Genomic DNA, 26,099 nt, shown 5'->3' on the forward strand with positions numbered 1-26,099 from the left:
GTGTTTAGATTGGGGGTCCCATAGACAAAATCTCATGAAATGGGGGTTATTGAAATGATTTTGTATTCTTTTTTTAATTACAACCAAGTAGCCAATCACAGCGCGGTCGTCCTTCCGGGCTATGGGCTCTATCGTCTCTAATGTTTAGGCTTTGTACTGCTGTTTTCAGGAAGCCACTGTGGCGGTCCAAAGTTGTTTTATCCATTCTCACATTTGAGATATTCAAGAATATGTAGGATTCGAGTAACTATCATTATCATCCAACCCATGAGTTGAGTGTATAGTACAGCTGCTTGTGAAGACAGAGAGACAGAGAGAGCCACCGGCCGGCCGGGGCCCAACAACCATAGCAGCCTCATCAGCATCATCAAATGTCCAGGTTGATGCTAACGTCGTTAGCATAGCCTGCTGGTCATATTGATGTTGTTGTCAGCCTTCATGCTCCATCAGGCTGACTGACAGCTGTGTCTGACATCTAGTCAACGACGGTAGGCGTTCATAATGGTCTTCCATCGTTTCTGTTATGCATGCAATGCAACGTTAGCTCAGTACTACTGTACAGCTACATTAGCTGTCTGATCTCCCACATCAGGTGATGCTAGCTAAAGCAGTAGCTGTTTGTTGTTTGGATGCTGTTTTGGGATGTGTCCATTGGTTTGACTGTCAGGTTTGGTTCTTGTAAGGCATGTTTTATTCCTTGTTTATCTGTACAGTATGTACTTATGTATATCAGTCAGGTTATTGCTTCAGTAAAGGCCTAGCTCATTAGATGACAGGTGCCCTGACGTCAGACTTCCTGCTGTGTACAGCCAGGTGCGTTGTGTTACAGTCTCTCTAGTGTGATTTCTATATACTGTACAGTGATATAACGTACATAATACAGTAGCCACTCACTTAAATCTATAGACTGTACAGTGTTCCTGTACAGTCTATAGATATAAGTGAGTGTGATTAATTACACCGTATCTCTGATGATCACTTTGTTTTGTCTTAGTTTTGTATTGCCAGCGCTCTAAACATCTCATAAGTGTTATTAATGTTCATGTTAGCCTATTATCAGCATGGGTGACGCTACATCGCTATGATCACCAACAAAGAGCAAAGCTGGCACAGTTTCCTTCCAGCCACATGGACTTAATCACTTCAGCCTTCACCCAACAAGAGCCCATTTCATTTCATTGTGTGAGGTTGTCAGCCAGGCCTGTCATGTGATGTCACGTACCACACAGGCCCATCCCATGACTCCCTCTACACTGCTTATCATCCTCAGGAATTCAGCCTTCTTGGCCAGCTGGGTGAACGTTTTATAAACATCAGTCCCTTGGTGAAAGGGTGGGATTGTACTGCAGCGTGCTGCAGGAGCACTCTGGCTAACTTGATTATCACTATTGTCTGAGGAAGGCATCTCTCTTCCTCTCCGACTTCCCTACAGCCTGATTTGTTTCAAAGGGCATCTCCGACTATTGTACTGTACATGCAATCTGGTTCTTTACTGCTACTCTTAACCACTTAAACCCTAGTTAAATCTACACGCTCACAATGCGTTGTGAGCTTGTAGATATGTTTTTTTTTGCCGGCTGTTCGCCCCCAGAATAGGGGCGCTAGGGTTCATGTTGTTAACTAGTCTTTGCTCCTCCTGATTTATATTACTTTGTCAATGAATAAAGGTCCCTATACAGAGAGAAAAAAAACAACACAACCAGTTGCTCACGGGAGAAACAAGTAGTTAAAAGTATCAGAGGTGCTCCTGGATCAAACAGGAAAAACAGCCCTATACGCTCAAGTAGAGGATTTAAAACCATGACATCTAGTATTGAGATTGATTTATTTGGTGCGTCAGGAGTACATTCGTGAAATATTCTGTTTGAATATATCTTACACATAATCTATGAGAATTTAAACTCAACAAGTCAAAAACATAATCCTAAACCATGATTATGTCCCTCCCATCGCCTCTCCCACTCCGTCCCTTCTCTGTTCTCTTGTTTCCCTTTTGTTGTGTAGTTGTGATGTGCGTATGTGAGCCTGGTGAGCAGTAACATTATCACCCAGGAGGATGAATGCAGAGGAAGTGGAACTGCTCAGTGACTCCAAGTACAGGAACTATGTGGCAGCTGTGGATAAGGCCCTCAAGAACTTTGAGTACTCGAGCGAATGGGCCGACCTCATCTCTGCGCTGGGAAAACTCAACAAGGTAAGGACGTTTCACGGAAATTTGAGCACTTAGTCCGCACAACCCATTGTTTGTTGACTCCCGTAATCGTGGCTCGGCTGCTTTATCTATATAGGTTGGTATCTGAGACGGGCTGATATCTGCTGGGTTCTCGCATACCAAGAGTAGAAAGCTTTCATGGGTGTGAATGCTGTGATGACTAAATGTGTCCTTTGACGTCTTCTTGACAGAAAAGTTTATGACTAGACACTGTTGGCCAATAGGAATTACCATTCATCTTGGCTAGTCATTTAGCGTTTTGTTACCCTTGATAAAGTCACTTTATTTAGTCATGTAGTCGTCTGACAGCAGAACCAGAAATATGTATCGATGGCAAGTAGGGGTGTGCCGATATATCGTCCCGCGATATATCGCGATACGTTTTCGTGACGATATGTATCGTTTTGGGGAAAAAAAATCGTTTTGATTTTTTTTTTTTTTTTTTTACAATAATAATAATCAGGCATGCAAACAGCCCTGGGGTGAAAAGGGTGACAACATGTTTTTTTTTTCGAGTCAGGTGTCACACTATTGCCCTATTTGGAGCTGAAAAGCTACAAGTTTGCATGTTTGAATAATGCAAAAACAAAATTATTTGTTTGCATTTGCTTGTTTTCTCCCCCATATATTTTCATAATAAAAAAGTGCGTATCGTATCGAAATCGTATCGAAGTTGTGAGCCCAATATCGTATCGTATCGTGAAATCGAATCGGCACACCCCTAGGCAAGACCTGCACTGTGTGTTATACGCTAAATAAGTGACCCCACATAGGATTGGAGGCCACCAAATGTTGGCTTTGTAACAAAAAAAATCTATACTCTACTTGGACAAAGTGAAAGAACGTTGTGTTTATTGCTTATAATATTCCTCTTGTTGTTTAACTTAATGAATATATTGTTCTGCCACAGGTATTGCAGAACAATGCCAAGTACCAGGTGGTTCCCAAGAAGCTGACGATAGGCAAGCGCCTGGCCCAATGCCTTCACCCAGCCCTGCCCAGCGGGGTCCATCGCAAGGCCTTGGAGACCTACGAGATCATCTTCAAGATCATTGGACCCAAGAGGCTGGCCAAAGACCTTTTTCTTTACAGGTATTACTATGGTATCATTATCTATGGCTAATTGGACACAGTTGTCAGGTGTTACTGTAGTATGTTGAGAAAATGAGTTGAACACATGAGTTTGTACTGGATAACTGACTTAGATTGACATCCTTTGTTTTTCTTTGCCTTTTTTTCTGGTGATTTTATCCTTATGACTTTGGGCATAACAAAACACTTGATGATTCAGTATTCATTTGCAGAGTGCAGACTGTTCATGTTTTAAGCATTTCAAAGCAGTGTATCTGGGGGTACATCGCTCACCTGGGAATCGGGAGGTTCTTGGTTCGATTTTTTTTTGTTCTTTATTTACCCAGGGTAGTATCTGAGCACAAGTGCTCATTTTCAGCAACGCCCTGCACATAGAAACACACAGACAGACAGACACATTAAAACCTGGGAGCTGACTAGCACAACCACATGTTTTGCTGTTGGCCACTAAGCAGCTCCACTGCAGTTGGGGTTCAGTGCCTTGCTCAAGGGCACTTCAGCGGTGTTGGGGAAGTGTTGACCATTCACTTCCCCACCCAGATTTTTTCCTGCCGGTCCGGGGATTCGAACCGGCAACCTTATAGCGCTCCTCTAACCTTTAGGCCACCACTGCCCCATCGATCCTGATTGAGTGAATACTTTATTTAGAAGTTTGCAGAAAAAAAGCACATGAAAGTACAGTTCAAATACAAGGTCAACTAAATAGGATAAAAAAAAGCCAATGGCTTGTTTCAATTGGGGTCCTTTTGTACTCAATTCATAGTGACATTAAATGACAGACAGATATACACTTACTATGCAGAACATCATATAAACAGTTTAAAAAGAAAAAGAAAACATATGTACACATATGTACAGTAAACAGTTGGAGGGGGGGGCTAGGTTATTCCTACTGACATTTTGTTGAAGTATACTTGAGCAACGCTGAGCCCCTAGTAGTTAGATCAGTCGTTAGGACATTACATTAGGATAAATTATGAGTATGTGAAAATTGTCCTTGGCCAGTGCATCTACAGTACTTACGTCTCTTTTGTCCCATGTCAACAGTTCGGGGCTCTTCCCTTTACTCTCCAATGCTGCTATGTCTGTGAAGCCAGTGCTGCTGGGGCTGTATGAAACCTATTACCTGCCTCTGGGGAAGACCCTGAAACCAGGTCTGCAGGGGCTTCTCACTGGGGTGCTGCCTGGTCTGGAAGAGGGCTCTGAGTATTATGACAGGTAAGGGGGGAGAGATGGGAAAAGAACAACCAGGGTCATGTTCCATCAGCTAAAAAATATGATTCCATAATGGAAAAGAAATGAAAACCAGTTTAGATTGGATCAAAACCACTATAGAACACAATTAATTGCATCCTGTAATGCAGTACTGATCAGATTTAGCATGAATAATACATGTGTTGTATGAATCATTGATTCGGCTCATTGTTAAGACACCCTGTGATCTTGTACTGCATATGTTTGAGCATTCAGAGCCAGTATCCATCTTGCTAATGAGTGACTGCATGTCATGATGACTTATTTAGTCTTGACACCACGCTGCCAACTGTGTGCGAATAGTAAAAAAAGTCTCTATGCGACTGAAGTAATTTCAGATGTAATGGCAACAACCTCTTAGTTTTAGCGTAAGCTGCTATTGGTTGTCCAATACAAAATGTTCCTTGACTGATGCCGATACCGATTTCTAAAGAGCAGGACGCCCGATGTAATAACATTTACTTATTTGCATCTGATAAAAAACACAACTTAATATGCTATAAATGAGACCCAATATTGTTGAACGTAAGGTAAATGAGCATTTATTTAGTGCAATTATATTATTCACTATAAAATACAATAAAAACATACTTGAAATACAGACCTCCCTTTTTCTACCATTAGTCCATGAGCCAGACAAGATTTAATTATCGAAAGAGTGGGCAAAACCATACCTATATTAAATTGTTCATAGGGTCAATACGAGTAAATAAATATATGATAACCTCTCCACAGGAGCAGCTTTTTCATGGTTATCACACATTTTGTTATTTTCCCCATACGTACATGACAGGTGAAAAAATGACAAAATTAAAAAAATAGTTATCATAATGAAACTTCCTGAGTTGATTACTTACATGAAGACAATGATTTATCGTATTACAAGTTTTCTGAAATTGTATATTTAAATATGCAAATTAGGCATTTAGTCCATGAGCCAGAGCCCCAAAATTGAGCCAGATATTGAATATCCCCTCCTTAAAAACCTTTGACTCCAACATCTTAACAAAATGAAATATGTATGTTGACCCTGGCTTTGTCCAATGTTCCAATGTTGATTCTGGAAAGTTATGCAAATTTGGGCATATTTTCCGAATGCCTAATTTGCATATTTAAATATACAATTTCAGAAAACCTGTAATACGATAAATCATTGTCTTCATGTAAGTAATCAACTCAGGAAGTTTCATTATCATAACTCTTTTTTAAATTTTGTAATTTTTTCACCTGTCATGTACGTATGGGGAAAATAACAAAATGTGTGATAACCATGAAAAAGCTGCTCCTGTGGAAAGGTTATCATATATTTATTTACTCGTATTGACCCTATGAACAATTTAATATAGGTTTGGTTTTGCCCACTCTTTCGATAATCATTGCTCAATTTTGGGGCTCTGGCTCATGGACTACATTCCACAGTAACCGCTGACAAGGCTGTTAGCAGATGGCGGAATTAACACATTGGGGAGTGCTAACATTAAGACCTTTATTTACAATCACGTAACTTTTTTCACATGCATTCTGTGTGCGTATGTACAGTATGTGTGTATATATATTCTGATATCCAAGGTTTAGTGTATGAGCCCAGTCTACATTATCCACTTCAAAGATGTGGGCAGCCTAATGTCTGAGCTGACCATAAAGCAAATGGACCGTAGCCAAGGTAAAGTGGATCATCAAAGACACTTAACCACCATAGCATAGCCACAATCTGTCAGGCAGGCAATACCTCGGTATCAAATGTCGACCAACAGACCGCACAAAAAAGACAATTTCCACAGCCAGGCCATCAGGCTCCTGAATAGGCACTAAACTGAATAGGCCCACTGAATAGGCCCCCCTGTCGCCATGTCAGTCTTGCATGCTTCCATTACAATGGTACTACCATTTTATGTATGACTGTGAATACATCCATACATACATCTTATGCATATTTGATGTCTGCTGCTATTTGTACAAGAGACGAAGGAAATGTAAATTAAGTTTGTAGTGCAGACAGTCTGTACTACAAACTTGAATTTGGTAGATTCTTTTTTTTTTATAATTGATATTTTTTACTCTATTCTTATTTTGTTAACACTCCTATGCACCCCATGTCTATAATGCATTATAAACAAATGTAACCTCAATTTGTGGGTAGCTCGCACTAAAAAGTATTTCACCCACTCACCTGTGAACTTGTGATGTGACAATAAAGTGAAGTGAAGTTGAATTCAAATGGAAACACAAAACCAAAATTGCTTGAAAGTAAAACTTCATAGAAAGGAAAAATAGAGTAAATGAAGACACATTATATCATAGGGAACAAACATTCTTTGTGAGATTAGCAAATTGTTAACGTCTTATCAAACACTAAGGACAGAAATAGGACACAGCATTGTGCGCTAACTCATCACCAACACCGAGTTTTTCACTTTCAGGGAAACAAAGCTTACATTAGAACAAAAAACTGCTTATGTTACAGAATAAAGCGACCTTTCATGAAGTGCAGTTGAGTTAAAATGGAAACACAAAACCAACATTGCTTGAAACTAAAACTTCATAGAAAGGAAAATAAAAAATAGGCTAAATGAAGACTCATTATATCATAGTTGGGCTGTCAAACGAATATTCGATATTTGAATATTATTCGAATATTGTGAAAATATGTATATTCGAATATGAAAATAAAATTTCAATATTTTTTTATGTTTATTTGACAGGGACAATACAAAAAACAATGTATGAAGTTATAAAAACAAACAAAATATATGTTTTATTGGATCTGAGCACTCGATACATAATTTTTTGTACTGTTTCTGTCAAAAAAAAAAATATATATATATTTTTTGAAAATAAATAAATGTTTTATAATAATAATAATAATGTTCGAATATATTCAATATCTGCACATTTTTTAGACCAATATTCGAATATCATTTCTGAGGAAAGTTTGACAGCCCTATATCATAGGGAACAAACAGTCTTTGTGAGATTAGCCAATTGTTAACATGTTACAGAATAAAGCGATGTTTAATACAAACCTTTCATGAAGTGCACACACAGGAAACGTTATGTTCAGATTCTACTCCACCAGAGGAATGATGCAAGTTCACATGCCATTTCACCTGCCGTATTTTGTTTTGTTTGACTTCTATTAAAACAACATTTGGTACTCAATAAATACATTTGTTTCTTTCTCAGTTAGATTGATTTGAGCACGTTTAAACAACACAAGCACTCAATGTTTTTGTGTGAATATGGCCCGACGCTGCTACTCGCCTACTGATTCTGTGTTTACTTGACCACCAGTTTGAGAGCCAGACCATGGTACATTGTCCAAAGCACTGCGTACAATATACAAAATACTGTGCTGGCCACTGGCCTGCCTGTTTCCTCTCTAGGACCAACACCCTGCTGGAGAAGGTGGCCGCCGCTGTGGAGCAGTCGGCCTTCTACAGTGCCCTGTGGGGTTCCATCCTGACCAGCCCCGCTGTGCGGTTGCCTGGGGTCTCCTTTGTCCTGCTGCACCTCAATCGCAAGCTCTCTATGGAGGACCAGCTCTACGTGATGGGCAGTGACATCGAGCTCATGGTACGTTTCAGACAAAACATTATCTGCACCAGTGGTTCCCAAAAGTTTAAGCTCAATAGCCAAAAGAGAAATGAGACGTTTGCCCGGGACCCAAACTAGTGAAAATAGCAGATCCGCGCCGCGTTGTGAGCTTGTAGATCTGCTATTTTCACTACTTCTGAAACGTTTTTATTTATTTACTTATGGAAATTATTTTTTTTATTTGATTTTATTTATGAAATACTTTTGTAAAATGTTGGAATTGTTTTTAATTGATGAAAAGTTGTGATTTATTTAATTTACAGTATTTAATGATTTATTAGATTGCAGGTCATGCTGTTTTTATGATATAGTTTGTGAACACTTACAAAATGTAAAATGTGTACATGTTTATACATAGGCTACTGTATATTAAATGTTAACACACCTGATGTACAGCATATAGACCATAGTGGAAATGTCCCGTTCTGTTCCCTGCAGGTGGAGGCAGTGAGCACTTCAGTCCAGGACTCCAGTGTTTTGGTCCAGAGAAGCACCCTTGACCTGATCCTGTTCTGCTTCCCCTTCCACATGAGTCAGGTAAGGACATCAGGATATCCAGAGCCAGGCTTGAACTATTGCCATGTCTGGAGATTTAAAGTTGAACTCAAATGAAAAATGCTTTTTTTCTTTTTACATATTTGGAGCACATCCTCTGTAATATTGGGCTCCTATTTATTTAAATGTTATATCAAACTTGAATTGTGTGATTTCTTCCTCTAAAACAGGGGTAACCAACCAATCGATTACGATCTATTGGTAGAACATCAAAGCCTTCTAAGTCGATCGCGGGGTGGGCCCGGTGGCAGACGGGCAGCCATCACAATTTGTGTAGTGTAGACTAGAGCAGTGCGTCCAAGTTTTTCTGTGAAGTCGCTTGAATATATTGGGGGTCCATGACATGAAAATGTTTGTGAACCACTGCTCTAAAACAACATTCGACAATAAAGTTTGACTGAACTGCCCTAGTCGCTTATTTTGGACTTATTTTCATAGACCTGGTTGCTTGTTTCTCTCACAAAGTCTGGCAACGCTGGTCGAAGGGTAGCCATACGTCGTTGTTTTCCTGTACATTCCGCGCACACATAATTCAACTCGCGGGTTGCGCTCAAGAAATAACGAGCGCAGTCTCGTGACATGCAAGCCTTTTCAGTGGTGGAGAACGCTGGATTAAAATCTTCAAACTGTTCTACAACGTTACAAAGTGTCATCGCAGCAGAGCTCAAGCAGTGGGGGAAGAAGTACTCAGATATTTTACTTAAGTAAAAGTAGCAATACCACAATGTAGAAATACTTTTTAGACCTGTGTTCAAAATGTTACTTGACTTGAGTAAAAGTACCAAAAGTAAAAGTACAAATATGTTTGAAAATAGCAGATCTACAAGCTCACAACGCGTTGCGATGCATGTTGTGAGCTTGTAGATCAGCTATTTTACGATAGTTATAAAATAGGGCTAAAGTGGTTAATGTATGATTTATAATATAATACATTTAAATGTATATCTGCAAAGTAACTAGTAACTAAAGTTTTGAAATAATCGTAGTGGAGTAAAAATATTGAATATTGGATATACTCCAGTAAAGTAAAATACCTCAAAAGTCTACAATACTTGAGTAAATGTACTTAGTTACTTTACACCACTGAGCACAAGTGTGTTGCCTGTGATGTATGAGAAATTAAGGCAAGAGTTACTAAAGGGCTGAGCCATGTAGAATTGATGGACTGCCTTAACTAGAATGGTCCTCCTCAGAGCGCAGATCTCCGCCAATCTCCGCCAGGCCGGGTTGTCTACCCAAGGCCCGCAAACTTTGTAAGTCACTCATAGCCACTTGGAATGGGAAAAAATCATAACTTTTCAAAGAATGTTAACTAATCTTCTTAAAGAAGAATCTGAAAATGTCAATGAGCACTGGCACTGACTCTGCAGTGCATGGAACAATTCTGTGCCCAATTGAACAAACTGAAATCAGAATTTGGCCATAGATTTGTTGAGGTACAAGGCATGAGTTAAGTAGCTGCTTTTGTATCAAACCCTTTCCTCAGTATTGACATTGAACAGCTGTCAGTTAAAATGCAGGATGTGTTTGCATTAACTACAGGTGTTGAAATGGAGATTTTTGAACTACTGACTACCAACTGGAGGGCAGAGCTAGAAACCTGTTCACTTGTGAAGTATCCCCTGATTGTGTCTTGTGCACTTGAGCTGCATGCCTACTTGAAAATAATAAAATCCAAGTTTAGAACTCGTATGACTGACTCACATCTTAATGACTGCCTCAGACTGGCATTCACTAAGTATCAACCAGATTTCAAAAGGCTTCAGATAATGTGCAGTCACAGAAGTCTCATTAAAGGTCGGCTGATCCTGAGAGTATTGTATCTGTCACCATATCTGTGCAAATATATGGTCATGGATGCATTTTTGTCATTTGAACAGAATATCTGTAAATGTGAAAATTCTGAGAAATTGAGAACTGATAAACTAAATATTGTGCATTGAAGAGAAGAAATCTGTAAAAGCAATTTATTTCATGTCCTTTGTGTTTTGTTTTATTTAAAAATAACTCAACAAAGAATTGTATTTGTATTTCTAATAAGTTTTTCTTAATATTTAGGCATTTATTATATAACTATCTTTATTCTTATTTAAACTACTAGTCTTTGTGTGGATGTATGCACATGCATTGAGCCTGTCAGAAATTGCAATCGTGACAAGTGTTTTTTTTAAAACATATTTTAGTGGTAGATCACGGCTTACAATTGGAAATAAAATGTGCTCTTGGGCTTGAAAAGGTTGGTTACCACTGCTCTAAAACAATATATGCTGCATGCTACGTATGCAACATTACAAATGATCTCATTGTACAGCTAAACGGTACACTAAAAACTAAAACGTTTTTGATATCATTTGAGGCAAGAAATGGGCAATAAATTTGAATAATATTGATTCGTATTTGATAGCACTGCGAGCGAGAAAAAAACTTTTAAGAAAGAGAGTAAATATTTGTGTTTTTTTTCTGTTGGGTTCAGGCAACTCGTCCGGATATGATCCGGATACTATCAGCAGCGATGCATGTGGTTTTGAGGAGAGACATGTCACTCAACCGCAGACTGTACGCCTGGCTATTGGGTATGACTGACACACACACACACACACACACACACACACATACACACAGTACATGACCAGTGTTTGATTTGCACGCATGCAGTACACCAATTTGTTTTGCTGCTTAAGGAGCTACGTTTGTGTTGTGTATTTAGATTCAAATCATGCAGTAGTTTATGTTGCATTGTTCATTGTCTTACTTTTTCTCTTATTTGCAACTCGCACATTATGGATGAAAATGCTGGTAAGTGTCTGCTTGGCACAGGATGGATAATGATGTTAACAGAAAAAAAGACTTCCATTCCTCTTTCTTGCTTTTCCCCTTGCTTTGTGTGTGTACAGTATGTGCATACATACAGTATGTGCGGGGGTGCATGTGTGTATGTACATCTCTGTGCAGTTTTTCACTATACAGGTGTATGTCATTCTGTGTCTTTGAAGGTTTTGATAACCTTGGTGTGAGAACAGGCCCCCGCAGCACGAGGCAGAGCAACCCAGAGGAATACGCTACACAATACTTCAACACCTACTCCAAGGACATGCTGGTCCAGGTACAGTTTATACATCAAACCTTTACCCCAATATACAGTAGATAAAAACATGTTCTAATGTAAAAGTATTCTCCAAATTGTTTTCCAAAACTGGGCTCTCTCCAGTGGGTGCGGCAAGGATAAATTTGGTAAATTTGGCAAAAGATTTAAATTGGGGCCCCTCATGTCTTTCCCCTTGGCCTCTCCCCACGTCTCCCAAGCTCCTTTCTGGGGTCTGCATGTCGTCTCCCCCCTCTGTTGCCCCAACGCCTCTTATTCCCTGTGGCCTAGCCCTTGAATCCCAGTTCTTCTGCACGGTTGGGCCAGGATCACACACACTCAAAAACAGACATAAACGGTATGATTCATCCTTGTGTAATACCCCTGTCATGTTTTGGAGACAGTGGCACAGGGGTTTGGACAGGCTAAAGAGACCGACCGACCAGGAGAAAATCTTTTTTTGAATAGTTTTTTTTTGTGTGTGTGTTTTTATCCGCCATCTGGTCTGGAGCTCCCCCGATGGGAGACGCGGGTTACTGCGGGGACTGCCTTCTCCTGTGTCGCAGACCCTTATTGTGGCAGACGAAGCGTGAAACATGAGCAGTGCCGGATTAATAGGAGTTGAGGCCCGTGGGCTAGAGTAATTTTTGAGGCCCCCCTGGCGCGCATGCACGCGCGTGCATGCTTGCCATTTTTTTTGCGGTTCTGGGCGGATTGGGTTCGTTTTTTCCGCGGTTCTGGGCGGATTGGGTTCGTTTTTTTCCCAGTTTTTGGTTTCTTTATTTTGGTTTTAGGGTTAGGATTAGGAGTTAGGTTAGGGTTATGTTATTTAATTCATATTTTTGCCTGATTTTACCAATTTATTATCACAAAAAACTCGGGTTATTTTTCTTTTAATTATACTCATTCAATTCTGAACCGATTCTTAAAATTTAAAATTCTCTATTAGCTGTGAAGGGAAGGGTCTACTCTTCTTTTGTTTCGCATCGCGCCTCTCCATTCAGAAATGCAATAGAAGAAGAGGCGGGCAGGCTTTAGACCGGATCAGGCTTTGACAGCCACTACAGGCACTGTCTTCAGTGTCAGTGACAGTGTGGATAGCAGAGGCTCTCGATGTTTTAACCATAAAACAACAAAATATACAATAACTAACAAAAATATCACTTGAATTGGATTGCAATACTTTACAATTTGATCGTAAAAAAATTATTTGATCATAAAAAAAAAAAGAAAAAATTAATTAATATATATATATATATTTTTCTTTTACCAAAAAAATCGGAGGCCCCCCCAGTTGGAGGCCCGTGGGCTGCAGCCCACCCTAGCCCAATGGTTAGTCCGGCCCTGAACATGAGACACACACACACAAACACACACACACACACTCAAAACGAATGCAGCTTGAAGTAAATGCTGTATTGATCCTGCCAAATGGCACATTAAACAAATAAATAAAACGATTACAAACAGATGTGACAGTGAGCTGTCATCCGTGGAAGAGATGGATCTGGCCCCACATACATTTCCCCCCAAAACTGTGTGTGTGTAGGCCTGTCACAATGATTACATAATCACCTAATCGCAATTATTTTAGATAATCGTAATTATTTTGCATAATCGTTTCCATGTTCCAATATTTTAAAAAAATTGCAGAAATAGCTGATCTAAAAGCTTCCGCTATTTAAAAAAAAAAAAACATTAAGTATAAAAATATTACATGTATATTTGCCAGACCCAGGGGGTCGGCCTACAGGAGGCTTTGTCGGTCGGTCGGTCGGTCAGTCCCTCTTTTCCTACCCAGCCATTCAGATTTCAACCACTAGGGGTCTGGCAGAACCAGGTCTCCTGGTCTTGTTAAGTTATCTGCCCTGTGAAATTTGTGATTATGAAGCCATCATAAATTTAAATTGTATTCATATGTTCCAATGTTCAATGCCAAAACCACAATTGAATCGTTAATCACAATTATTTGTGTGACAACTAATCGCCAACTTAAATGTGTGTTTGTGTTTCAGGCGATGGTGGGCATCCTGCAGGGGAAGGCCCGTGGCGGCGAGGAGGAGAGCGTCCTGATGCATGACCTCAAGCCTTTCCGCATCCTCATCAGTCTACTGGACAAACCTGAGCTAGGTAAACCATATTATGTCTCTATAGTTTACTCTAATACGCAATGGTTCTCAACCTGCGGGTCCCCACATGATTTTTGGGGGGTCCCCAAAGATGACAGTGAAGTGACAATTTAAGGACTTTTAACACATCGGGTGCCAAACACGGTCTGAACCGTGTATACAGTCTGAACCGTGTTTTCACGGAGTAGCGCTTCGGTGCCGAACACGGTCTGAACCGTGTTTTCAGTCTTTTTGTTGTTTTTGTTGTTTTCCACACGGGAGGGGCCGGAGCAGCTCTGGAATCACTCATGGTGATTCTGAGAAGGAAAGGACAGATGGATAACCGTGTCAAAAAACATGGCTCCCATCCGCTTCCGTTCTATCTCCTTCTCTAAAACCCCTATAACTCCGAAACCTTTTACGCTGGGGAAAACGACTCATTTTGAATGCACGATCGCTCCGCCATTAGGTGTTAGCCAGGACCATGATCGTGCAAAATGAACGCATGCTTTGTTTCACAGGGATTTCCTCAGTTCAAATTAGATCATTCTGGAGGCGTTGCGGCCTGAAAATGTTGAGAACCACTGCTCTAATGAATATGAAGTGAATGGAGTTATGAACAGTAAATGTAGCTAGCTACAGTACATTTACATGTTTAGTGTACGGTACATGACTTGTATCACCAGGATCCTAAGTGCAATATTGGCTGAGATATAGTGAAAATAATCACTATATCTCATGGCAGCACTAATTTACATGAAAATGGCTCATGGGACATTTTGACAACTTTTTAACATAGTTCATCATTTCCTACACATTTTTTTTTAAATCTACAAACACTGATTAGTAGTATATTTCCGGGGGCTGCATGAAATCCTTCCCACCAGACAGAAAGAAAGAAAGCTACCACCGAGGAGTGGAGAGAGAACAACTCCGCTGTCTGCTGTCTTTTAGTCCATTTGAAGCGCTGTAGATCGAACCAGAAACGGGCAAAGAAAGACAACACAACCTTTAACACATTGACTGCCATTGACGTCCATAGAAGTCATTTCAAATCCAACGCTTGACTGCCATTGACCTCCATAGACGTCATTTGGTGTTTTCAGCGATTACGATAGAGGGCGCTCCTCCGCAACCTGTGACTGATCCTGGGACTCCGGAAGAAGAATACACCCGGAAATCACGTGATCTAAACAAATTCCAGCCCGTCCGGTCTAACGTTTCAGATTTATAAAAATACATTTATGTGATTTTATTTTTGGTGAAAACAAGCCATATTCAACTGCCGATAACTAAAGAACGGAAGATGCAGTGTAGTAAGTAGACAGTCAGTATTTCTCAACAAGCAGGGACGGACCCATACCGTGGGAAAATGTTTTCAGTTGCTGTTGGTAGCCATGGCTGCCAGTTCCCACCTGACATTGTGTGGGAGTTCCGACTGCTCCACACCGTACTGAATAGCTGCGAGTTTGCATAACATCTTCAGACTAGGGCTTAAGTCTAAGATGCACAGGTCATGACGGGGTGTTTTGAAATCTCTAAAGAGTATGATACGATCTCCCACCATGCAACACATAAAGCACATATAACCTTTTGGACACAGGCCTTTCCCCTTAGGTGTAACCTTCTTCCAAGAGAAGGTCTCTGGACTGAATTTCCACAGATCATTGAAAGTGGTCACTGAACGATGCAGTTTCTGAATGTTACCGCCATATATGTACAGCTCTCCATTGTAAGTAAAGGCTGAATGATGCACACGTCCTTCTTGAAGAGGCTGTGCAGAGGGCGTGCTCAGCCAACTGTTGGTCTCTGTGTCAAACACGCTGATGATGTTGTAGTAGTTGGGGTAGGCTTGGACCCTCCAGCCCCCAAATACAAACATCTGTGTCCCGATGATGGTGGCAGAGTGAAAGCATGAAAGGGGTGGTAGAGTGCCTCTGGTGTTAATTAAAGACCAGGCCATTGTGGTGGTGTCCATCTTGTAGATGTCATTAGTTCCAAAGTCATTAGTCTTTGTCCGTCCTCCATAGATACACATGACCTTCCCCAAGACACAGGCTGAGTGGCCATGCCTGCCCTCTGGAACAGTCCCAGAAATCTCAGGTTTGAGCCAGCTGTGGGTGTCGACATCAAATGCATAAAGCACATTGCAGTACTCCCTTCGACAGTTGTACCCTCCCCAGATGTAGACTATATCTTCAACTAACACAGCTGTGTGCCAAGAGCGCCTGGATGGAACCTCAAGGTGACATTCTCCTCTTCCACTTGTCACTGGGGTAAACGTCATCCAGCGTAAAGACACTGTGTTGAGGATGTTCACCTCAATCCGATCGCTGTGACTACGATAGAACCCTCCAAAGGAGTACACCTTGTGCGCCACTGCAACAGCAGCAGAATGATAAATGCGTCTACCTGCTCCTCCATTCAGATGCAGCGTCCAGGAGAACATGTCTCACATAACACTAGGTCTCGCTCTGTAAAAGTAGTGTCCAAATGTGTGCGCTGTTGCTTATATCGGTTCAGTGGCACAAATGTCTCACGAAGTGTGACAAATCCACAGGGCCGACAAGGTGGGTTGGCCAATCAAGGAAGCCGATGACTGTTGATAGTGAATTGATTCGCCAGTCCAATCACAGTCACGGCAGGTTGTGGTAATCCTACAAACTTACGGAAAGTGTGTGTGTGTGTGTACAGCAATACAAGGCAAAAGAAAAACAAGAAGCAACAATACAGAGCAACGGTATATGGAAGTAAAAACAAATAAAGTGACCATTACAGTCAGTACTTCATAAGTGTCTCTCCATATCTGGTGTTAATTGAACCAGATATGGATACACTGCATAGACTGAATCCATACCCCACCATCTGTCCCTCTCTTCAGGTCCAGCCATCCTGGAGGACGTGCTGATTGAGGTGTTCCGGACATTATACACACAGTGCCGGACAGAGCTTGACCTGCACACTCAGAATCCATTTAGCAAAGACCACACTCATCTCAGCAGGCAGGTTCAGTCTGCTTTTAGACATTGTTTTGATTTGAATTTGCTGTGTGAGGCAATGCTAATTGTGATGTCCTGTTCTGAATCGTTCTCAGCAAACTAAGAGAGAACAAGAAGACAGCAGAGCTAATTAAGACAGCCAACCTGCTGTTCAACTCCTTTGAGCCTTACTACATGTGGGATTACATCGCTCGTTGGTTCGAGGAATGCTGCAGGTTTGTTTTGCACCCTGTCCGTCCGTCCGTCTACAAGCAGCTAATCTCCGGCAATCTCCGGCACCGATCAAAGCTAAACTGTGCACACACACTCCTTGGATGCCAGAGCAGAACCTCTGCCCGAATCTTTCAGATCGGCCTGTTATGGCGCCACCAGGAGGCAGATTTTTGCTAAACTAATTATTTTATATTACTCCTAAAGCTTTTTCCAAACATCACGCAAATAGGTACATATTTTCTTTATAGTCATGTGATCAAGACAGATCTGTCAGATTTTTTATATTCCATCCTGATTGGCAAAAATTGGCATCTAAAGTTTGCAGGAATACCTTGTTTTGAACCAAATGCCTCAAATCATGAACGCAGTGTGCGATTGGCGTGAGATTTTGCACGCACATTCCCGCTAGGCCGAGGAAGAAATGCCACCCTTTTCACATTGGCCTGTTATAGCGCCACCAGCAGGCTGATTTTTGCAAAACATTTTTTTTAACTAAACGCCTCAAATCATGAACGCAGCGTCCAATTGCTGTGAAAGGCTGAGGAAGAAATGCCACCCCTTTCACATTGGCCTATTATAGCGCCACCAGGAGGCCACAATAACCTACCTAACTTGGCGGAGACCTGTGCTAGTTGAGAATGAATTATAAGACACGTCAATCGCTCCCTGTGTAAAAAGTCAGATGGCCTCTACAGGTTGAAACATTCAGTTAGGTTGCCCTGCTGGCCACACCCCAATTGTGACATAATAGTACTTGTTTTTACTCATGTGTGAATGTTTAAACGGGTACAATTACATCATAATTGGGATGTGGCCAGCGATGCAGGTGAATCTTTTCATTTTTGCAGGAGGACGGAGAAGAGCAGCCCAAGTGCGCCGCGGCATGCTGGGAGCATAGATGCTCCAGACCTCTCATTGGTGGAATTCTGTCAGCTGGTTGACTTCCTTCTGGATATTGTTTCCTTGGTGAGAAACAAGCGACCACACTTCCTTTCTTGCTTTCTATCTATCCTGTTTCTTGCTTTCTCTCTATCCTGTTTCTTGCTATCTTTCTATTCCTGTTTCTCATTCTCAACCCCCCCCGGGCTCACACACCTCTTGCAGTCTAGTCTCACGTAGCCAGATAATCAGCCATATAAATTCAATGTATGGGCTACAACCTACCTACACTTTGAAAACCAGTCCTGACACCGACCCAAATCCCAATATGAAGGACCGCCCTAAAGTCTTTGCATTGGTTCTACGATGCTGTTATTAAAGAAAATGTTAAAATCATCTGGCGACTACTACTTGCAATCAAGAAATATGTTCTGTCAGGACCAGAGAGCTCTTCAAGGAAAGTGTGAATCTGGTGTCACAGCGTGCTGTTTCTAAGTACATTCTTTGGACGACCCTTTGTGTGTGAGTGTACGTGCGTGTGTGCGTGCCTCCCCTATGTTCTGTGCCTGTGTGCACACAATGCCTGTGTGTTTTAGTCTTTCTGTCAGAGTATTTTATGCATTATTTTAGAATTGCGCTTCTGTCTACAGTATTTCCAATCTGAATAGTTTGGAAATGCCTCACTCCTTTATTACATTTTCTATTCTTGTGTGTGTGTGTGTGTGTGTGTGTGAGAGAGGGAGAAAGAGTTAAATAGAGGGATGTTGTGTGTGTTTGTGTACGAGAGAGACTTACAGTTTAGAGTCTGCGTGTGTTTGTGTATGAGCAAGAGAGAGAGAGGCTGAATGTGAGCGAGCGAGGGGGCCAGCATGCACGTGTGTGTGTGCGCAGTATGTACTGTATGCGTGTATCTCTGCATACAAAGTGTGTTGTGTGTCCTTATGCTCTGCTCCTGTCTGTTCAAACTCTGTGCTCTCTCTCCTTGAAGCCTACTAGAAGCATGAGGGTAATCTGTCAGGTAAAGTACTGCTCTTTCCTGCTTCTTCACCTCACCCTGCTTCACTGAGGCGGCGATAACATTTCTGCAACATCACGCCAAACATCCCCTCAAAAACCCATTCCACCATTTTCGCTGTGCTTTCTTTAAGACATCCAGTTGATTGGCTGATCTGACCGCTTAAGCCCCATTTTTGGAAGAAAGGACGGAAATAGCCGATCTACAGTCTCGCAATGGGTCTCATTGCAATGTGTTGTGAGTTTGTAGATCGTCCATTTTTGCTGTTTTCTTTTTTTTTTTATTTCATGCCTATAATGTGACATGCTCAATATAGGGAAGCCAGCTTGAAAGCAGTGTTAATTTTGACAGCAAATGTTGGTTTAGTTTAGATCTATAAACTCACAACGCGTCGCATCGAGCTTGTAGATCTGCTATTTTCAGAGCGCAACACCAGAGCGCAACCAAACATAAAATGACTTGTCTTTTAGTTCAACTGGATCTCTCCTCCACTAGTCCCTCCCTAACACTTTAGTCTCGTTTTTATTTGTTGACCAAATTGTCAACATATTTAGTCTTAGTTTTTGCCATCATAGTTTTTATTTCGTTTTAATTTAGTTTTAGTCAACGAAAAAAGGTAGTCGACGTAAAACAGAATCTATTCTTTTTGGGACCAAACATTCCCTCAGTAAGATAAATGTAAATGATTTCAAGGTCAAAGTCGATGACTAGTAATCTCTAGCAAAGAAGAGATTACCTATTTGGGCTGTATTCTTGACAAATACCTGACAGGTGAAAGCATGGCAACAAAGGTGATCAAAAGAGTAAATCAAAGAACGAAATTAACACTGCTTGAAAGCGGCTAATTCTGTACCCAAAACACAAAACAAAAAAGAAAAGATGATCCCAAGAATTGGGAAGGCAACAGTGATGAGTGGTGGTAACCCTGATATGGCTGCTTAGTGTGTATGTTGTGGATATGACATCTCAGCACAGTGTATGTACATGTACTGTCTGCATTGCATGCATGTATTAATTTGCTTCCACGTTGCTCACATTATTTTAATAAATATGAGTATTTTTTTTCTCGCTCATTTGTTCATACAGTACATCTTGGTTTATTTTTAACTGATTTTTTTCTCCATTCTTTTTCTTTTTCATTTGTGTACATGTTTGTCCAACTAAAAAACTCAAGATCAAACTTGGTGACAACTTATTTAAAGTGCAACTTAACACCAGGCCTGATTTGTATGTTTGCTGTTCTCTAAAGATTACAAAGTATAGATAGAAAAACATTGAGCAAGTATTGACAATACTATTAACTAAGTGTCAATACAATTTTATTAGCTGCACCTTTGTTGGTTACATCTGTAGCTCTGCTCTTCTATCATTTTAACCTTTAGAGAGCAGCAAAAAAAAAAAAAGACGTCCTCCTCTGAAGTTACTTGTACACTTTACAATTACTTTTATACTCGTATCAGGGAGATGTGAGGGACATTATTTTGTTCTGAAACATCTTTAGAAAATGTATTTTGAGAAGATGCCTCAGGGGCATCTTTTGACAGAATTAACAACATTTAAAATAATGCTAAGTATTAACAGTGAAGATGTTTTTTTACATTTCACACAATAATTTAGAAATGGATAAATTAACACTGAGGATTCAGTGTTAATCGATCAACTTCCAACTCTGAGAGGTAAATTAACAAGGATTTTACTGCGCATTGATCATAGCTACCGTTTGTGGTATATTGGACACTTTGGACACACAAAACAGTACACTTACAGTACATATACCTCCTGTCAGGCTCACCTCCTCCCTAATGCCCACATCTGTCAACATGACTCACTCACTGTGCTTTTATACCCCCTGCACTCATCCAGGAGACCTACATAGAGATCCAGACAGAGCACCTTCCCCAGCTGCTGCTACGCATGGTTGCTGCACTTACCTCTCACCTCCAGACCCTGGGCCTCGATGAGCTCACCCACTGCCTGCGTCTCTGCTCCAAGATCCTTAGCAAGGTGCAGCCGCCCCTGGTGTCCCCTCTGTCCCTGCCCTCTGGTCCCCAGACACAGGGTCTGTCTAACTCCACTGCCACTCCCTCAAGCACCACAAGGGAAAAGAGTGGAGATAAAGAGGAGGAGAAACAGGTGAGGAGGGAGAAAATTGACAAAGGGACTGCCTCAAACCAGGCACTGTAGAGGTCAAAGAAGTTCAAACACTTCGATCCCGTTTGTGATGACCTTTCCAAAGCGCAACCAATGGTTTTACGTAGTGGCGAGATGGAAATCTGATCAAAATGGAGGGGAAGCTTGTTTTACTTTATGCCTCTCCGAGGTCCTCTACAACGCAACGTTAAAATAATACCACAACCTCATAAACAAAATTGAAGCTTGGTACAATGTCCATATTTACAGTATGTACCATGTGGCTACTGGGTTTTAATGATTAGGGCACTTCCCCAGGGCCTTTTGTTTTTGCTCCAAACCCAAGTAATGTAATAAACATATAACATAATCTATCAGTACCAGTAAAGTTCTTTATTTACCATAGTCTCCTGCTATCGCTTAGCTTGTGTAAGACACTTTGGCATTCTATCAGGCTTGGCCGGCACTCCAGCGAACATAATTGGCCGTATTCAAGGTTGGTAAGCCGGGCGTTTAGGGCGATCTCCTACAAGTTGGTCAGTGCACCTGTTTGTGGAGGGAGAAGAACTAGGTCGGATGGCGTGTTCTTACGCATGCATCCTCCAGGTAAGGTAAAAAGAAGTGGCTGGAGTCTTAATGTGTATGGAGAAAACGCATGCTCAGACATCTACACACTTCCATGTGTAGGGGTTAGGTGTGTGTGTGTGTGTGTGTGTGTGTGTACACTGGAGCCCCAACGCATGCATGCCATGTATATGGATAGGTCTTATGGCGTTCCCTTTCTGTCAGAACATTTAAATAATGTTGAGCAATTTGATCATAGCAGACCTTTCTTTTGGTTAATTAGAGTATAATTAAACATCAAATGATGATCCATTAATGGATAGATGTTCTTTCTGTGTGGGTTTGACATCAGTGCCAGGCAGGAAATATTACTGTGCTGTTCTGCCTGAAATTACCTTCATGTAGTTTGCATTTGAAGTTTGAAAAAAAAAAAAAAATTTGTTGATCGGAATCCCAGCATTTTAATGAATATTTTTCATCTTCTCTGAGGCCTATCAAAAACAGTAACTGTCTGGGGTTTTGTCTATGGCCAGTGTCAAATTGTTCACAAACACCAAAAATACAACTCTCCCTATGCTAACCTCCAACCTCGATAAGCAAACATTTTCCCAGACTTTGAATTCCAACCCCTCCCTTGACACTGGTCTTATAAAAGTCCTTAAATAGAGCAGCCCCTGTTATCATCACCTTAGAGACAAAACACACTCCATCCCACGCCTCAAAAACAGACCACCTCAGGCTGTGATGGTGCGCCCTGGTCCCTGAACGGGCCCCTATCTCCTCGATCCCTGCTGACACCTCCTGTTGGCTTGGTGATCCCATGCCCAGCCTTAGTCTCTTTGTCCCCCAACATAAGGCTTTTTGAAGAAATTGTTTGAATGCTCATGCCTCCTGGTCATTCCAGTCCCACTACCGGACTGTTGGACGCATTTGAGAGCTCATCGAGGCATGACGGAAAGGTTCAGAGACCAGACCTAGCAATGGATAGACGGACAGATGGATAGATGGAGGAAGCTGCCCCTGGGGGCAGAAGGGAGAACAAGTAGTGAGACAAGGTGTTCAACCAACAGCTGAGCCCTGCTCTGTCTGTCTGTCTCTCTCTAAGGAGGAACAGGGAGAGACTAGCTTCAGTACCTCTCGGGAGGGCAAACTTCACTGGAGCGGAAAACCTTTCCCACCCTCATACATACAGTACCTCGGTTGAATCTAGCACCCCACACCTGAGGGTTATTTAGACAACGTGGTTTGCCATCTGAGGCTCCGGAAAGAGTGTCATTGTCACCTCAACTAAAATGTATCATGGGGAAGTATTGTCGGAGCTGAGCAGTCTGTCAGCTGGCTGCTAGTCTGGTATACAGCTATATCTACACCTACAGAGACCCTGAGGTGTAAGCCAACAGCTGTGCTCCATCAACCCTCGCTTAGCTGATTGTGTGCTGGAGGGAGGGGGGTTAGTGTATCTTTAGGGAGATCATCTCTCAGTTGAGTTGATGAAGATTTGTAAGTACTTATGGAGGAAGTTAAAAACATTTCTCGTACCAGTCATGGGAAATTGATCGTGTCTCCTACAACATACAGTGCAAACCATTAGTATTCAACTGGGTGGGAATTCCAGCACTGTCTAACTTGTGTGTGTTTCTGCTGGGACAATGAATGTTTGGGTTTTTATCCAATCCACTGTTTTGCGGTCTTTTTGCAAGTTCATTGAACTTTTTTTCCCAGTATGTTGAGCATCTCAGCATACTTCCCTCCTGGTTTTGTTCCTCATGTCTGTCCCAGGCTGTATTTAACCCCATTCCTGTGTTTGTGTGTGCCCTGCCGTAGGCCCTTCACGACACTCTGGAGTTGCCTGGGAGTGGAGAGGTGTTCGAGGACGGGGAGAACCCTCCCAGAAGATGCTCCTCAGAGAGCGGCTTCACAGACTTTGTCCAGTACCAGGCAGACGGCTCAGAGGAGCCAGAACCCAGCCACCACCAACTTAAGTCGGGCCGTCGCTCCTCAGGCCCGGCCCAGGCCAATAAGCCACTGGACAAGCCTGTGATGCAGTGTTGCCTGGAGCATTTCCAACGTTTCCTCTCGCGCTTGATCACCCTGTACATTGTCCCCGGTGAAGGAGACGTGCCAGGGGCCGAGAGGGGAGAGGCAGCAGCGCGGGCTGGCCCCATCGCTCCGGACGGGACCCCACAGAGCAGCTGTGTGGACCAGCTAGCGTTGCGCTCGGGTCCTCCTGGGGAGGGTCAGAGGGTATGTGTGCCCGCCTTCACCGCTGCCTGTCAGCTCTTCCTGGAGTGCTCCAGCTTTCCTGTCTATATCGCTGAGGGCAACGTCAAGTCTTCTGCCTCACAGGACGAGCAGAATGGTAAGACACAAAACTCAGTCCAATGTGCTCATCATTCATTTACTCAGTAAAGGAAACAAGACTTCTCTCTTTTAGCTAGGTAATGACTGTATGAACATTATATTGCATTATTGTCCCATTTGCCTTCGTCCAGCATTTGTGAGGATATCATCAGCCAGCAGCTCACGCACAGGGATAAGCACTCTTGTCAAACACTTATCAGAAATATTTATCAGCTATGTGCGTATGTATGCTATATTTACATTTATTTTAATACATTTGCTTTATCATTAAGCTGAAGCTTTTATCTTGAGTGGCTAACAATAAATAGAAACTAATAGAAACATAGAAACGTCACGTAGTACAGAGCTGCAACAATACATTGCTGAAAACTGTCCAACATAGTTTGAAAAGGTTTTGATGTGTTAATGCATGTAAATCTATTCTATCCCTCCGTCCAGACAGCGAGCAGGTGCAGCCGGCGCTGTGGCTCCAGACGCTGATGGACGCCTGCTGCCTGGCCGCTGACTTCAGCATGCAGGGCGTGGCCATCTCCCTCCTCATGGATCTGGTGGGCCTCACCCAGTCTGTTACCATGGTGTCCACCGAGAGCTTTGCCTCGGGTTTCAGCGGCGACTCCGCCCAGCCCAGGAGCCCCAGTCAGGGCCGAGTGTCCGTAGTGATCAGGCCACCTCTCACTCAGGGAATACTGAAGTACATCGCCGATAAGACTGACTTTTTTAAGGTACTACAGATGTCTCTTTGACATTCAGCGGTGGATTGGTTGTGTGGGAATGACCACTTGAAATTTCACTTTGTTATTGGCACTTCAATTACTGCCATGTTACAAGAGTATATATCTTGTTCGAATTACACTCCTGATGGGTCAGAGAGAACTTGCCACCTTTGCTTGAATTTAGTCTCATGACTTGTCATATTTCACCTCCTCTTAGAATCTATACCGTCATCCTCTATTCTATACTTCTACAGAGACAACGGAAACTGCTTTAAAAACACATTTCACTGCTAGTTTAAGATATTTTGTGATAGGTCTTCTTCGCTAGCAGTCAATTCTTGCGTTTCCGGATTTTATCTTGCATCTTCTGATAGTAGAGAACACCACTGCTGTTATCAGTGCCAGCAAGAGCAGGATTTTCTCTTTCCACAACAATCCAAATCCAAACCTCCCATTTCATTTTCTGTGTTGCCTCTGTATTCCTCTCACCCCTCCCCAGAATGTGGCAGTGATCCTTTGGGACCAGCTGGGTGAAAGAACACCTCAGCACCACCAGCGCAGTGTGGAGCTCTTCTACCAGCTCCATAACCTGGTGCCTTCCTCCAGCATCTGTGAGGATGTCATCAGCCAGCAGCTCATGCACAGGGACAAGGTCAGAGCAACGCTTAACAGACATTAATTCATATAAGTCACCCCTTCACTCACTCACTCTCTGATCCTATATATTTGACAATTATTGTCGATGTCCTTTCAGAGAATTCGCCTTGAGGCCCATGTTAAGTTTTCAGTGCTGTGGCATTTGACCAGGGACTTGAACATGACTAAGTCTTCCCCCTTTAATCGCACCTTCGACAGGTAGGTCTAGTGTGCATCACATAACGTTTTTCTGTTACATTGTGATGCTACAAACACCCTAAGAGTCACGTTTTCGCCCATTGTCCGTCATCCGTCTCGTACCTTAAACTACTGACCTCCTCCGCTCCCTTCTTCTCAAGGTCCTTGTTCATCATGCTAGACAGTCTGAGCTACTGGGACCCGTCTGCCAGCTCCGTGGGCCGGGCCTGGCTGAACCAGGTCTTACAGAGACACGACATAGCTCGGGTCCTGGAGCCTCTGCTCCTCTTGCTGCTACACCCTAAGACCCACCGCGTCTCTATCCAGAGGGTCCAGGCTCAGTGCCACTGGGCCAAGGCCTTCCCCAACCCACCTGAACAGGAGATACCCTCAGAGGCTACCTATGCCAGAGACTCCGGCTTCTTAGACAGTGAGCACTGGCTTATTGAGTGACCATATTCTTCTTGTGAATATGGTCTTTTGGCATTGAAAGA

At 42.2% G+C, this 26,099-nt stretch overlaps 1 protein-coding gene across 1 annotated transcript in view; it reads left to right on the forward strand.

Moving 5' to 3' along the window:
* Positions 1–131: 131 nt before the first annotated feature.
* dop1a (DOP1 leucine zipper like protein A) overlaps positions 132–26,099 on the forward strand; it is a 42,078-nt gene continuing 16,110 nt past the window's right edge. Inside the window, exons 1-18 of the mRNA XM_080427437.1 lie at positions 132–488; positions 2,005–2,194; positions 3,123–3,304; positions 4,352–4,522; positions 7,942–8,131; positions 8,591–8,689; positions 11,181–11,280; positions 11,701–11,810; positions 13,805–13,919; positions 16,779–16,899; positions 16,992–17,111; positions 17,958–18,075; positions 20,867–21,136; positions 23,522–24,056; positions 24,497–24,780; positions 25,271–25,423; positions 25,526–25,626; positions 25,767–26,035. Of these exons, the coding sequence (XP_080283563.1) occupies positions 2,057–2,194; positions 3,123–3,304; positions 4,352–4,522; positions 7,942–8,131; positions 8,591–8,689; positions 11,181–11,280; positions 11,701–11,810; positions 13,805–13,919; positions 16,779–16,899; positions 16,992–17,111; positions 17,958–18,075; positions 20,867–21,136; positions 23,522–24,056; positions 24,497–24,780; positions 25,271–25,423; positions 25,526–25,626; positions 25,767–26,035 (3,076 nt within the window). The 5' untranslated portion in view covers positions 132–488; positions 2,005–2,056. The remainder of the gene's footprint in view (positions 489–2,004; positions 2,195–3,122; positions 3,305–4,351; positions 4,523–7,941; positions 8,132–8,590; positions 8,690–11,180; positions 11,281–11,700; positions 11,811–13,804; positions 13,920–16,778; positions 16,900–16,991; positions 17,112–17,957; positions 18,076–20,866; positions 21,137–23,521; positions 24,057–24,496; positions 24,781–25,270; positions 25,424–25,525; positions 25,627–25,766; positions 26,036–26,099) is intronic.

This window comes from Gymnoscopelus braueri (assembly GCF_963280865.1).
Source record: "Gymnoscopelus braueri genome assembly, chromosome: 4".
Lineage (NCBI taxonomy): Eukaryota > Metazoa > Chordata > Actinopteri > Myctophiformes > Myctophidae > Gymnoscopelus > Gymnoscopelus braueri.